The sequence below is a fragment of the Diplotaxodon limnothrissa genome, linkage group LG18 (genome assembly GCF_057381915.1).
Source record: "Diplotaxodon limnothrissa isolate DT_005_m linkage group LG18, D_limnothrissa_male_GT1.1, whole genome shotgun sequence".
Lineage (NCBI taxonomy): Eukaryota > Metazoa > Chordata > Actinopteri > Cichliformes > Cichlidae > Diplotaxodon > Diplotaxodon limnothrissa.
In genome coordinates, this window is record NC_140613.1 from 14,006,367 (window position 1) to 14,020,054 (window position 13,688).

A 13,688-nucleotide genomic window follows, 5' to 3' on the forward strand; every position below is an offset into this window, starting at 1 on the left:
CAAAATAAGAGATTGCAGTCTGCAGGGAGCTGTGATGCTGAATAGACTCTAATGTGAAGTAATTCAAACCAGACTGCTGCAGGCCTGCTTAGAGTGCACTTTAAGACCCAATCTGCCACAAATGGAATGAGGGGAAAAAACGTGAGCTAGTCTTTTTCACCTCTGTTTAACCTCTGCTATGCATGTATTATTGTGCCTGCATTTTCATGTGACTGCCTATTTTCTATATGCGTCTGTTCATGATTCAGTCCGTTTACCATGAGATTTTGATATTAGGTTGCGATTTCTCTAGAGCTGAGATGATCTTCATACTGTGTTTTAATGTGGAAGTAATATGAATGAAGAGGACTTTTGGATGGCTGGATGGAAGACTATACAGATAGACACATAGTGCTGGAGGTAGGGGGTTCCTTACTGTAATGAAAATAGTGCATTTCATCTTTTTGAGTACTGAAAATTAGATTTAATGGAAATGGGAGATGGCCTGTGTTTGTATAGCGCTTTCCTAGTCCCTAAGGACCCCAAAGCGTTTTACACATCCAGTCATCCACCCATTCACACACACATTCACACTGGTGATGGCAAGCTACATTGTAGCCACAGCCGCCCTGGGGCGCACTGACAGAGGCGAGGCTGCCGGACACTGGCGCCACCAGGCCCTCTGACCACCGCCAGTAGGCAACAGGTGAAATGTCTTGCCCAAGGACACAACGACCGAGACTGTCCAAGCCAGGGCTCAAACCAGCAACCTTCCGATTACAAGGCGAACTCCCAACTCTTGAGCCACGATCACTTAAGATAGTTATAAATACGAAATTATACATGTATTGTATGTATTGTACTATATGTTACTGTGATACCCATGATTATGTCTTTGTGATCTAAGAACTGGTGTCACAAAAGTGTGACCAACACAGTCATCACTCAATTGGCCGTTATTTTGGCTTCAAGCCAATATCTGTAAATCCTTGTGACTGCACGTGTGGTCAGCCCAGAAACAGAAAGACATAAAAACTCAAATCGACTACAGACTACGGGCTTTCTGGATCATGCTACATTTGTTATGTCCAGGATCACATTATGCTATGATTACACACATACACACAGACCCACAAGGTGCAAACAATACCAACTATGTTATCGCATTTAGTAAATAATCTACGTTTAAACAACAGATATGCAGTCATACTGTTTAAACACCTGCCACACTCCTCACAGCCGCCTTTGTAGTAGTTCTCACTACAGTTGGTGTCTCCAGGACCTCGTTATACTATGATTGCACATGCACACACACATAGACACACACATACACACACTTGAAGACTCGCAAAGTGAAAACAAAACCAGTTTTGTTGTCTTGCTGTCATGTTGGAATAATGTTTTTTTTTAAATATTCTAAGTGACTGGGGACGAAAAACTAAACTCAAGCCAGTGAATGTGCAGTAAAACATAAAAGACAATAAAAAGCTAACCTGTCACTTAGACTGAATTTCTTGTACAGACTCATTTCTGGACAGCTGCAGACTCTTGTGCAGCTGTGCCAGGGATACTTACCGTTATTGGCATTTTCTTGCATCTTTTCTGGGGTCTTTCATTAATCTTATCCAAGATTAATCTGCAATGTCTTTGTAACAACTTCTATTTTTTATTTTTTTTTTGCCAGGTTTTTGGCAAAACCTGAAGCTGGAACTTGGCAGATAAAGTACTTCTGACTCACATTCATTTTTTAAAGCCAGAAACACAAAAATGATCTCAATCAATACAGTTTATCATGATACCTCCAAAATCAATTGGCTGCATTGCAAATAGTTATTTGTCCTTCTTTCCTTCTATCATTTTCTTTTTTCTTTAACAATAGCTTCTTTTTTCATTTATAAAAACACACATACAAAACATAAACCATTAGACTTTTCAAGAAAACAGCCGTGATGGCAATTTTTAAAACTGCCTGTCTTCTCTCTCTTAGCATCGACAAGCCAAAGGCGCTGTCCCTGCTGCTGCACACAGCAGACATCAGCCACCCGGCCAAGACTTGGGACCTCCATCACCGTTGGACCACCTCCCTACTAGAGGAGTTCTTCAGACAGGTGAGTTCCTCTGTTACGTCAGAGTAACATGTTGGATGATGGTGGTACAGTGTATGGTTTAGTGGTAGTTTAAATGTATGCAGAGAGAACATGGCATGCTTTTCAGTTGACCTCAGACACAAAGGTCAAATTTACCCTCAGCTGGCAGTTTACTAGGTAGTCATGCTGAGAACTAATCAAGCCTTTGGGGGAAGATCATGCTCTCCAATTTCATGAAATTCTGGAATTCAGGGTCATAAATCGGAAGTATATCGTTGCCATGATCAATAAGCCACATGTAGCTATCTATGTTTGAGTTTTTTATAACTTTGATTATATTTTGACAAACTGACACCTGTTAAATTTGCTGAATTAATTTATTAAAAAAAACCACCTAAGGTGTTATACATTAAAAATGATATCTTCCCTCCCCTTATGCCCAGCGGATTGCGACAGATGGATTCACCTCTCTGAGTCTTCTTATTAAAAGGGAGCTTTTCCTTCCCACTGTTGCCTTGTTCTTGTTGACAGGGGGTTGTCTGATTGTTGGGGTTTTCTCTGTATTATTGTAGGTTCTTTACCTTACAATATCAAGCACCTAGAGGTGAATTGAATATCTAGCGTGCAAGATTTATCGACTTTTAAATGCTGGCGTGAGATTGAAAATTTCTGAGGTGCTACTGCGCAGTCCAACAGAGCCTTAATGAAGACATGAGGTTGAAGAGAGGCATTGGAAATAATATCTTGAGATTTCTTGCTGATAGATGAAACACATGATTTGAAATGCAGTTTATTTGTCTTTTGGTTTTAGTCATTGCTCATCTTTGTCGCTGGTGCATTGTATTAGTTTTTGGGTGCTATGTCAACAAAAGCGATTTATTCTTTTGATTCAGTCACACTCACATGAAGTGTGAAACACACTTCATGTGAGTGTGACATAAAAAAATGAAATATTAATATTGGGAAATAATGCTGTTAATGTGAAGCTTTTGCAAAACACTACCAACAAGAGAAATATGCAGTCACACCAGCAAATGTGTTTTTAAAAAGAACAACGTGCTCCATAGAAGATTAAAATGTACAGCGTGACAATGAATTTATGCTATAAATAATAAATGGCGTAATTGTAAATCTCATAAAGAAGGACAGACGTTTAAATGGTGCCACACTGCTTAAATCTCGTCCATTATTAATCCACATTGTTCCCATTATCAGTGCTATTGTTATTGTGGTTGCTTTCACAAGCCTTTTGTCTCTGGGGATACGAATTGCCGATAAATAGCCTCTCCAAAGAACATTGCCTCCCGACTCCACATCTCATCTGTTTGTGACAAAACAGAGGAGAAAATGAAACACATTTGCGGCCCAAACGCACTTGGGGAGGGGCTCAGACGAATCCAAGGTCTGTTGATAGAAGTGTGAGCATATGGTGTGCAGTGGTAAGTGTGTAGGCAAAGATGTGTGTGTGCATGTCTGCAGGGTGCGTCGTATTTGCCCAAAAATATCAAAGACAGGAGGATTTTGACTTAAGAAGCTCTTGTGTTTCCAGGGGGACAAAGAAGCTGAGCTCGGGCTGCCGTTCTCTCCACTCTGTGACCGAAAGTCAACGATGGTGGCACAGTCACAAATCGGTGAGAGGCTTCCCCACCCTCACATAAACCATCTGCACAATACAGTACGCCACTTTTTTTTGGGAAAAACATCTTGCAACTGAAGGAATTTTGCACTGAGGAATGGACAAACATTTGAACTAGCTAGAACACGTTTAAAAGTGTAGAGGTTACATAGGCCAAAGGTGTATTTACTGTTTTCACAGAAGATTACTGAATCTATTGATATTTTTTGCATCACAAATTATTAAAAAGGCTAATTTTTATTTCGAGTAATTGAAGTCTGCCACATTTGAACAAGAAAATATCGGAAAAATGTGTAAAAGAAATAAAAATAAACCAAAATAAGCTATTTTATTCTGTCTCCACAGAAACACTAATCATATAGGAAACTGGCATCTATTTTGAAACAGCAGCTAATATTTGCTGATAAGCAGGCAGGTTTTGAGTTCCCTCTGAGGTTCACTCTTATTTCACTTTTGGTTCTATCATTCTCTCATCTTGACTTCTTTATTTGCTTCGCCAACAGGAATATTTTCTTGTACCTGGTATAGTTTTTAGTTAATTCTGTCCTTCAGACCTCCAACTAACTGGAAAAATCAAAGAACTGTCTTCTTTCTGTTTTTTATTGCTTTAGTTTTCCCGATAGATTTCTTACCCAGTGGCAAGGAAGAAAGGAAAGCTTATAGCCAACCAGTCTGAATGTGTCATTATTCTATAATTATTACATTGTGCAATCTACATCTACATCACACACTACATCAAACTGCTGTTTGCCCGTTTTACTAATTAACGTTAAAAAGATTTTTTTTTTTTTGCTCTGGGCTTCTTTTCTTCTTTTTAACCTTTAATAGCACAAAATAGACTGTGACTATATACCGCAGACATGCTAACATTACCTTTGCCGACGTCTTCATCTCCAGGATTCATAGACTTCATCGTAGTGCCAACCTTTACTGTGCTCACCGACATGATGGAGCGCATTGTCACGCCACTCATTGAGGAGGCCTCCCATTCCGGTTTGACTGGTTTCAGACGCTCAAGGTAAGCTGCAGTGGTTTCTCTCAGAGATCATTTAGGAATAAAAAAGTTTGTGCAGCTCAGTCGGAAAACCAAGCAGATGGAAGTGGGTGACTGTATGTAAATCACATTACATTTTATTCAACCAGCCTCGTCGATCAAGAATAAAAAAAACGTGCTGTTTTCTCTCCTCGTGTACCTTTCCAAGAAACTACTTGCTCAATGACAAGATTAGACCTCAACAACCCTGCTGCAATAACGGCATATCTAATGGAAGTATTGAGAACAGCAGATGAGTCTCCCATGAGTAATCCATTTCTGTGCGTGGAAATGTTTCCACCTTTCATCAAGCAGAGCTACAAACCTTGAAATTGACATTTTAGGGATGCTAGTCGAGTTCACCTCACCGTCCGTGATCGAGAATGAGCTGTGGTGCTGGATTGGCATACACAAAAGCCTCTCGAGATACAAAAGGAAGCGATTTTGCCTTCACTGGTTTAATTAATTGGCTCAATACTTTTCCTCCGGCCTCGTACTCAATCACGTATGTGCAAGGCTTTCAAAGTTCCCAAATAAGAAAGTACATTCCGCTTGCTTTTTTGTTCATAATATTTAAACTATAACGAGAAAGATAATTAAAAAACTTTAGTCTGTAAATTGTTTAAACTTTATGTTTTGTTAAGTGGGCTCATTGCAAAATAAAGCAGTACTTGGGGAGTCTGGCTCTGCATCTTTTGTTGCACCTGCACATCAATATCATCCTCCCTGTTCTCCTCAACAGCAGTCATTAGCATCACTCAGTGGGCCTCTAGTCAAAGCTAACCGAGTGGAAATCTCAGATAGTGTTGCCACTTGTGCAGTCTCTTTGTCTACGTACACACCTGGGTGCTTTTGATTTTCCTTGGACTGTTTCTTCACACCGTTTATAGCTGCTTTCAATCACCTGTAACTATGTCTGTCTCGCTTCCTATGATTACCCACCTCTGCTTCTTCCTTGCTTTTTCAACACGCAGACAAATCTAAAAGCTCAAGTTTTTTTTTAGCTGAAAAAGAATTTTTTTTGACATTTATGGTCCCCAGAGACAGATTCCTTCTGACTTTTAAGATCCCATAGATTTTTTTTTCCCTAGGGCTAACGTCACTGACATTAGTAACTTTGAATTAAATATCTGCAACTATTAAAAGAATTGCAGGAAGCTGACGTTCTTGTACCTTACATAATAGATTTGGAATATCTTTTCTGATCCATTAAAAGGGGTCTTCCAGCAGTGTAGAACTGCAATTCCCTGCAGCTGGAGGTCTGTGACTTTTAGTGCCTATAATAAAAAGTCCCATTGTTCAGTCAGTCATGAGCACCTTCTAAATGCCCGACTTTTGTTTGAAAAACAGGAGCTTTCAAAGTGTGACATGATTAACAAATATGATGGCAGCAATTGGTACATTAACATGGAAGAGCAAGGTCAAAGAGTTAAAATGAACCAACCTGAAGTAAGTTCACAATCACAGATATGAACTAGGTCAGATAAATTCAAAACAACGATTCTTTACCCTCAAAAAGCATGAAGCAATAATTCCGAGTAAAATGTAACTGTGATGTATAAAATCAAAGGTTCATTTATTCACATAATGAATTGTTAAGAAAGATGTCCTTGGTATAAACTAAATACTGTATACCAGGCTAATAGATGTCATCAGACCAGATTGCATTAAACTTTTTTTGAGTATATATTTTTTTATTGCGCTGCCCTGGGGTATTCTTTTTCAGTGGCACCTCCTCCTACTGTCAACTCCCCAAACTAATTTCTCTATATCACTACAGAATCACACACAGGCTGATGGTAAAAGTAAAGAAACAAATTCAAGTATGTGTTTTGCCACTTTGCCGCTCACTGAGTAGGCACATTGGTTTACTAATTTAAAACAGCTTTTGCTGGCTTGTGGTATTACAATTTGGTTATGATTTGCATAATCAGTCTTTCATCAATATCTCCCATGAAAGACCAGATGATCTACGCAATGTGTTTTTTTTTTTATTTGACTGAAATATCTGACATCTTTTCCGTTAGGAAATTGTTCTTGAAAACTCCTTAAAATCTTCAGCCAGTCTTGTGCAATGATGCTAATGCTTCCATTGTCTTAAACACCACCAGCTGCAGCCATGCAACTGCATTAACCTCTTTTCAGCAGATACATGCCCAGTGATGGTAAAAGTGGCCCGATTTCAGTCTCTCAGAGCTGCTTGAATACCTCTAGATACTTTATCTCTTGTTTACATTTTTCTTTTTTGTCTGTCCAGTCTGAACAGTATTAGTTCAGATGAAAGCAAAAGGCACAGTGTCAAGAGCATGGGCTCCGACAGCAGCTCATCGGGCCCGGGCTCTCTCCTGACGGTGGACATGAAGAACTTCAAAGCGTTGTGGAATGAAGAAGTTTATCAAAACCGAGAGAGGTGGAAAGCCCAGGCCACTAAAGGTATAGTACAGTTCGATCTAGTGAAAATATGGTGATTTATGGCCATGGTAAATCTGATCTGTCCAAACAGATCATGACCTTCTCCACAGAAAATTGGCTTTAAAAAGCTGCACTGCTTTCGACTTATAGGGAGGTTTTAACTGGCCTGCACAACAACAGCATTGGTGGGAACATGATCTGTTGAGACATGATGAAATAATACACCACTGCTGATCAGTATGTCAGTGTGGATTAATTTGTATTTAATTTACTTCATACTACAGTAGCACAAAAAACATTAGACTGAAGCTACATATGTCTTGTGAGTTGGTGGAGACCAAAAACAGAGCTAAAAGAAAGAATGTTAGACTTACATTTAAAGTCCACAAAGTACAGCTCCAGTGTGTTAACAAAAACACTGTTTGTTAATCCTCATCTCGAATTTTCCTCATTTAAAGTAAAAAATAAGGAGTTATGAATATTTCTAAACTGCTCCCATACTCCATTTTACCTCAGAAGCAGAGGAAAGAGCTAAAAAGGAAGCAGAGGAGCGAGCACAGCAGGAAGAGTCGATGGAGCCCCAGGAGGTCCAAGCAGAATCCGAACAGCCTGAACCAAAGGAGGACAAATTGGAGGGAGAGTCGCCCAAGTCGGAAGAGGTCAGCACACCACCAGATGGTAACACAGGGAAAACAGAGCAGGGAGCACAGCCTGGGAGTGCCACGCACAAGAGCCCCCCACTGCAGAACGGTACTTCCTTTAAACTATGTAATCCCACAGCATGGCCGGCTTTTAAAAGACGTGACCTAAGGCCTGATCCTCTACATGTTGCAGTCAGTACATACAGTTTACTGACATGCAAACTTTTTCTGGGAGCTTAAGTGATCATAAAAGTTTGCAGAACATAGCTAACTTTTCCATGGAATTTGATATTGATCAGTGCATCAGTGTAGTCTTAGATTAACTTCCAAAATGTAACGTTTTAATGAAATCTTTCGAGTACATATGAATGTTTACAAAATATTTGTTAATTCCTAACTAGACTGGACCAAATCCCTCCCTTCAAAGTCAGAATAAAAAACTACCCACCCTTAAAGCAAATCATGGGATCTTTATGTCTCGTTTCATCAAAGCAGCACTCTGAAGTCCAGATACTGTGAACAGTATCCCATTTGAGATGAAAAAGCTTCACATCAGCACATATGAAAAGCTGAAATTAAAATATACGTGTCACTTGGACTGACTAATCAGTTTGATGGATTGTTGTAGCTTTTTAATCCAAGAATAGGTTTGTTATTGTATTAGAACAGAATGAGAAACACAAGGAGGATTTTTTCTATCCAATTTTTTAAATTTTGAAAAAAGAGAGCAAATGCAAAGTTCCTTTAATCATATTTTTAGCTTATGAGCATCAAATTTCCCCATTTTCATTTTCCCAGTGTTTGCTTCAAGTTTTAAAATATTATCATATTCAGTTTTTCTGACAGTATTATCAGCTTGTTCCATCTCTTTATACAGAGCATTACATTTACACTGAGCAAAATATTCTGTTTGGAAGTTGCAACTTTCCATCAGACTAAATTCTGTAGATTTGGGGATTGTACATAATTTAATGCTGCCTTCGTTATACAGACCATTCTGTGGGTCTGTATTTTAGAATTACTCATTGGACTATTGCATGTTTTTAAATGCTGATTTTAAATGTATAAGTACAGTCAGAATAGTAACACAACCATTTCTTTTTTCAGGAGAGCTGTCAGAAGGGGCCGAGTCTCCAGAAGGTGAAAAAGACAAAAACAAAGCAGTCGAGGGTGAGTGTAACCCTGCAGCCTGAAGCTACTGATAGAAAATAAAACTGAAATATCTTTATTTCCATCTATTTCTGTATGCAGGGCTGTGGAAAGTATTTGCCCCTTCCAGATTTTTTTTTTTTGTTTGTTTCAGACGTAAATATTTCAGATTATCAAAACTTTAATAATGGACAAAGACCACCTGTTACAAAATGCAGTTTTTAAATGATTATTTCATTTTTAAGAGGAAAAAAAAGCTATCCAAACTTACCAGGCACTATGTGAAAAAGTAATTACCTCCATACATGTAGTACGTGTACATGATTTAACAATTGTGTATGCATACATGATTGCATGAATGATTGTGATTAACCACATTTTTTGGAAAGCATTCAGAGTTCAGTTTCACTACCCACAATCAGGCCTGATTACTGCCAGACCTGCTGAATCAAGAAATCACTTAAATAGAAACTGACAAAGTGAAGTAGGCTAGATCTCAAAAAGGAGCCGTGGTATGATTCTCAAAGGAGTCATGCCACAATTTAAAGAAACAGATGAGACACAAACAGTTTTTAGTCTGTAAAGTGTTACAAAGTGATTTCTAAGGCTTCCACAGTGAAAGCCATTATCCACAAATGGTGAAAACATGGAACAGCATAGAGCCTTCCCACGAGCAACAATGACTCATCCAGGAGGTCACAAAAGAACCCAAAACAACATCTACAGAACTGCAGGCCTCACTTGCCTCAGTTAAGGTCAGTGTTCATGATTCAACAACGCGAAAGAGACTGAAAAAAATGCTGTCGACCAAAAAATACCAACTTTAACTTTTTGAAAGGTTTTATTCCTGTTGCATCTGTGTAAAACTAACACTGCATTTAAAAAGAACATCATACCAACAGTCGAGCATGGTGGTAGTGTGATGCTCAGGAGCTTCTGTGCTGTTTCAAGACCTGGAGGACTTACTGTAAGTGATGGTACCATGAATTCTGCTCTCCACCAGACATTCCTGAAGGAGAACGTCCAACCATCAATTCATGCCCTGAAGCTGAAGTTCACTTGAAACATACCAGCAAGACAACCTCTGAATGGCTCAAAAGAGCAAAATGAAAGTTTTGCAGTGGCCTAGTGAAAGTCTGGACTTATATCAAATTAAGATGCGTGACTTTAAACAGGCTGTTCATGCTCAAAAACCCTCCGATGTGGCTGAATTAAAATAATTCTGCAAGGAGGAGTGGGTCAAAATTCCTGAAAGGTGGTGTGAGAGACTCATTGGCAGTTATCACAAATGCTGGATTGCAGTTCTTGCTGCCAAAAGCGACTCAACCAGTTTAGGGAGCAATTACTTTTTCACACAGATCTGGATAAAATGTTTTCCCTTAATAAATGAAATAATTGTTTAAAATCTGCATTTTGCATTTATTTGGGTTATCTTTGTCTAATAATAAAATTGTTTCAGTGATCTGAAACATGTAGTTGTGAGGAATGCAAAAAGAATAAGAACTCACCAAGGGGGCAAATACTTTCCACACCACTGTATCTCCCTTGAAATAAGGTAACTTACTAATTTTGTGAATCACAGTGTTGGAGTATTTGATTAGAAGATAACACAAATATATCATTTATTTCCCTAAATGATTAATATCTCTTTCCTGTTTGCCCCCAAACAGAGGTCGTGATGGAGTAAGTAAGCTGGGGAGTACCAGTGCCACTCTGTTGTCACTGTTGCTGCAACTTAAACCTGCTTTAAATCTTGCATGGGAGAACTCAGACTCACGTTAGAGAGTCATTAGTTGGACTGTGCCGCCCTCTACAGGACACTGAGAAACAGCCACCTTTGCTTCCCTGTCTTTATAATCAGCCATTTTTTTTTTCTTTTCTTTTGCTTTTATCACGTTTCTGCTCCCAGGCTCTCACGTGCATTATTCTTTTCTTCCTGCTTACTGATAAAGCCAGCTAAGATGATTTAATGACCTGATTTTTTCTTTTTTTCTTAAAGTATACCATCGATTTACTTTTCTCCAAGTATGTTCAATAAGTATGTTTCACATAGCCACATACACGTAGCCATTGTACAAGTCCCACTTTGCCTCAGCAGCTCTCTTCATGGTTTGGTTATAAAACTGAAAACCTTTTTTTGTGTTTTTAAGCAGTCACATATTTTAATTCTTCAATCACAGACAAAACGCAGACTTGTTTTGAAATGCAGAGTAAATGCACATTCAGAGGGACTCTTATCTGCTACATAGCATGTACAGTATACGGACATGTGTACAGCACTACTGTTTTATTCTCACGTAAAACGCTCTACCCCTTTGATTTGGAAGTTCCTGTTGGGAGCTTCTTATGGCCGCTGAAGCCACTTTAGACACATTAACATGCAATCTTCACCACCGGTTGTGGCTCATTTTCCTCTGAACAATGCTTCCTTCCGTAGTGCTTTCCTCAGACATTGTGAAGTTTTAACACATTTGTGCTCCTTGCAGTCAGGAACATATTGTTGATGTCCTCTTTACTGTATATATTAGACAGTCTGTATATGTCTGGAGAAGGAGTAGAAATCTATCCACAATCCACCACAATTTTTGACATAGTTTAAAATAATAGTTGAAAACAATGGGAATGCCTCTTGTGCAATTTAAGACATATCACACACGCAAATCCATTCAAGTTTTTGTAAGATATAAAATTCTCTTTTCAGTACTTTTTTTTTTTGGTAAAACAATTTGTATTGCTCATGTCACGTATGAATCATGCCCTAGATGTGTTTTAAGATCCTCACAAAGTTTGTCTTCTGCTCGATGCCTTCTTACATGGATGAAAGCTGTAGCAAAATGTCAACATTGTTTGCTGAAAAATCTTCTATATGTATTTTTGTTTCCTTTTCCAGCACAGTTACATAACAGCAGCTTCACCTTCTAGGTTGTGGGCGTAGTGTTTAATGTACATGTTTACAGTGTGCTCATACACCTATTAGCAGGCTGAATCCATCTGATGCATCACAGGCTATGAGTCCCCACTGTATCGCTTCTTGGTTGTTTGCCAAGGTTTTTAAGGCTTGTAATCTCGTGTACAGATGATGCAAATATTGCTTACTGTGCAAATGTAACATATTAAACCACTGCAATGCAGGTTCAGCTTTTACTATTAATGTAATACGTATAATTGGAAGAAAGGAAAAGAAGCATTGCGGCAGTATTTGCAGTATGATGGATATGCTTTCTCCACAATAGTGCACTTTTATTTTATTTTCCTTGCATTCTTTTATTTGGAAATTCCCAAATTGACTGTGCTAAGGTCAAATTCCTGGCATTTAGCTGGCTTTTACAATAAGTTGTAAGCATACTATACATGTGTACACAGCTACTGATATGTATAGTATATATTATCCTGCGTTCTAAAAGGGGTTATTACCTTTTCCCCCTTTCATTTTTTTCATTGTAACAGGAACATCAGTTCTCTGGAGGGGTATGGCAGTTTTTCACGCGATGTAATCACATGCTGCTTTTTACCTAAAAAAAGGAAAAAATAAGAAAAGAAAAAACTAGAGTCATTGGTTATCAGGCCAACTGACTGAATGTGTGCCTCTATCTGTACTTCCGTTTTCACACCTTTCATCTGTAGGAAAATTTTGTGATGTCATTTTAATCTGTGCTGATCCGGTTAAGGTCAAACAAACCAGTTAATATCTTCCAACACACTCAAGATTTGAAAAACACACGTTGTCTCTGTAAAGTCAGCAGAAGTAATGTATTTATGATCGCATATTTTGCTCTATTTCATTTAGATGCGTTTATTCTGGCTGTTTTGTGCTGTACGTATGTTGTCCCTCTGTTGTTTTATTGTACCGTTTTGCTCCTCCTTTGTCTTGGAGGATGGATTGTCAAAAACGTGCGTCTGTAACATGTAGGGACTTCTTTTTGTTTCTCCTCTATCTGTGTCACTGTGATGTTTTCTTGCACCAACTTTGAAGTCAGAAAAATTCAAGAGATTCATAAATGTAAATTTCTATTCTAACAGTCTCGCCAAATTAGATTGAAAAGAAAAATTTATTGCATCCTCACAATAGGCTGCTTGGTAAAACAGATTATAGTTGCCCTACTGAGGGACCAACACATGTACAGTCTTGTAGTTTGCTCTACCTTCCACTAGCTACTGTGATAGCCTACTGTATGAATATGTAACAGGAATTTATACCAACCATAATAGGAAAAATAGCTGTTATGACATGTAAAGACTTCTGAACATGGTGTTTTGTAATGTTTACTATGAAACAAATCATTTGTTGTTCATTTAATGCTTTTTTTCCTCCTTGTTTAGTCTGATTCACTCTATAATGACTGATCTCAAACTGTTGAAATGACTGAGGTTAGATGGGTTTGAAGGATTTGTGTGTGCGTGCGTGTGTGCGCGTGCGTCTTTGTGTGTGAGAAACTGCCACAAAATACTTAATGTGCATTTTCTGATCTCCTCACTGTGATCTTCTCTGTTGATGAGAGTATGATGAGATGAGTGTTTGTGGGAGAGAAACAAAAAGTGATGCAGTGGACTGTGTAAACCTGAGTGAACAATTCATTTTGAATCTATTCTAGTATTAGTTTTAAATGCTCCATCAGGCCAATACTCCTGATATGTTTGCTTTTATAAAAAGCATTCATAATATCAAAGTTAAATTGAGACAAAAAGGATAGGTGACATAAAAATAATAATTTTAAAGATGTTGAATTTCACTTTGTTCTGTACTACTCTCT

At 38.4% G+C, this 13,688-nt stretch overlaps 1 protein-coding gene across 1 annotated transcript in view; it reads left to right on the plus strand.

The window, feature by feature from the left end:
• pde1cb (phosphodiesterase 1C, calmodulin-dependent b) overlaps positions 1-10,849 on the plus strand; it is a 117,854-nt gene extending 107,005 nt beyond the window's left edge. The window contains exons 13-19 of the mRNA XM_085377780.1: positions 1,967-2,087; positions 3,616-3,697; positions 4,600-4,720; positions 6,993-7,168; positions 7,664-7,897; positions 8,896-8,958; positions 10,608-10,849. Of these exons, the coding sequence (XP_085233906.1) occupies positions 1,967-2,087; positions 3,616-3,697; positions 4,600-4,720; positions 6,993-7,168; positions 7,664-7,897; positions 8,896-8,958; positions 10,608-10,624 (814 nt within the window). The 3' untranslated portion in view covers positions 10,625-10,849. The remainder of the gene's footprint in view (positions 1-1,966; positions 2,088-3,615; positions 3,698-4,599; positions 4,721-6,992; positions 7,169-7,663; positions 7,898-8,895; positions 8,959-10,607) is intronic.
• Positions 10,850-13,688: the final 2,839 nt, after the last annotated feature.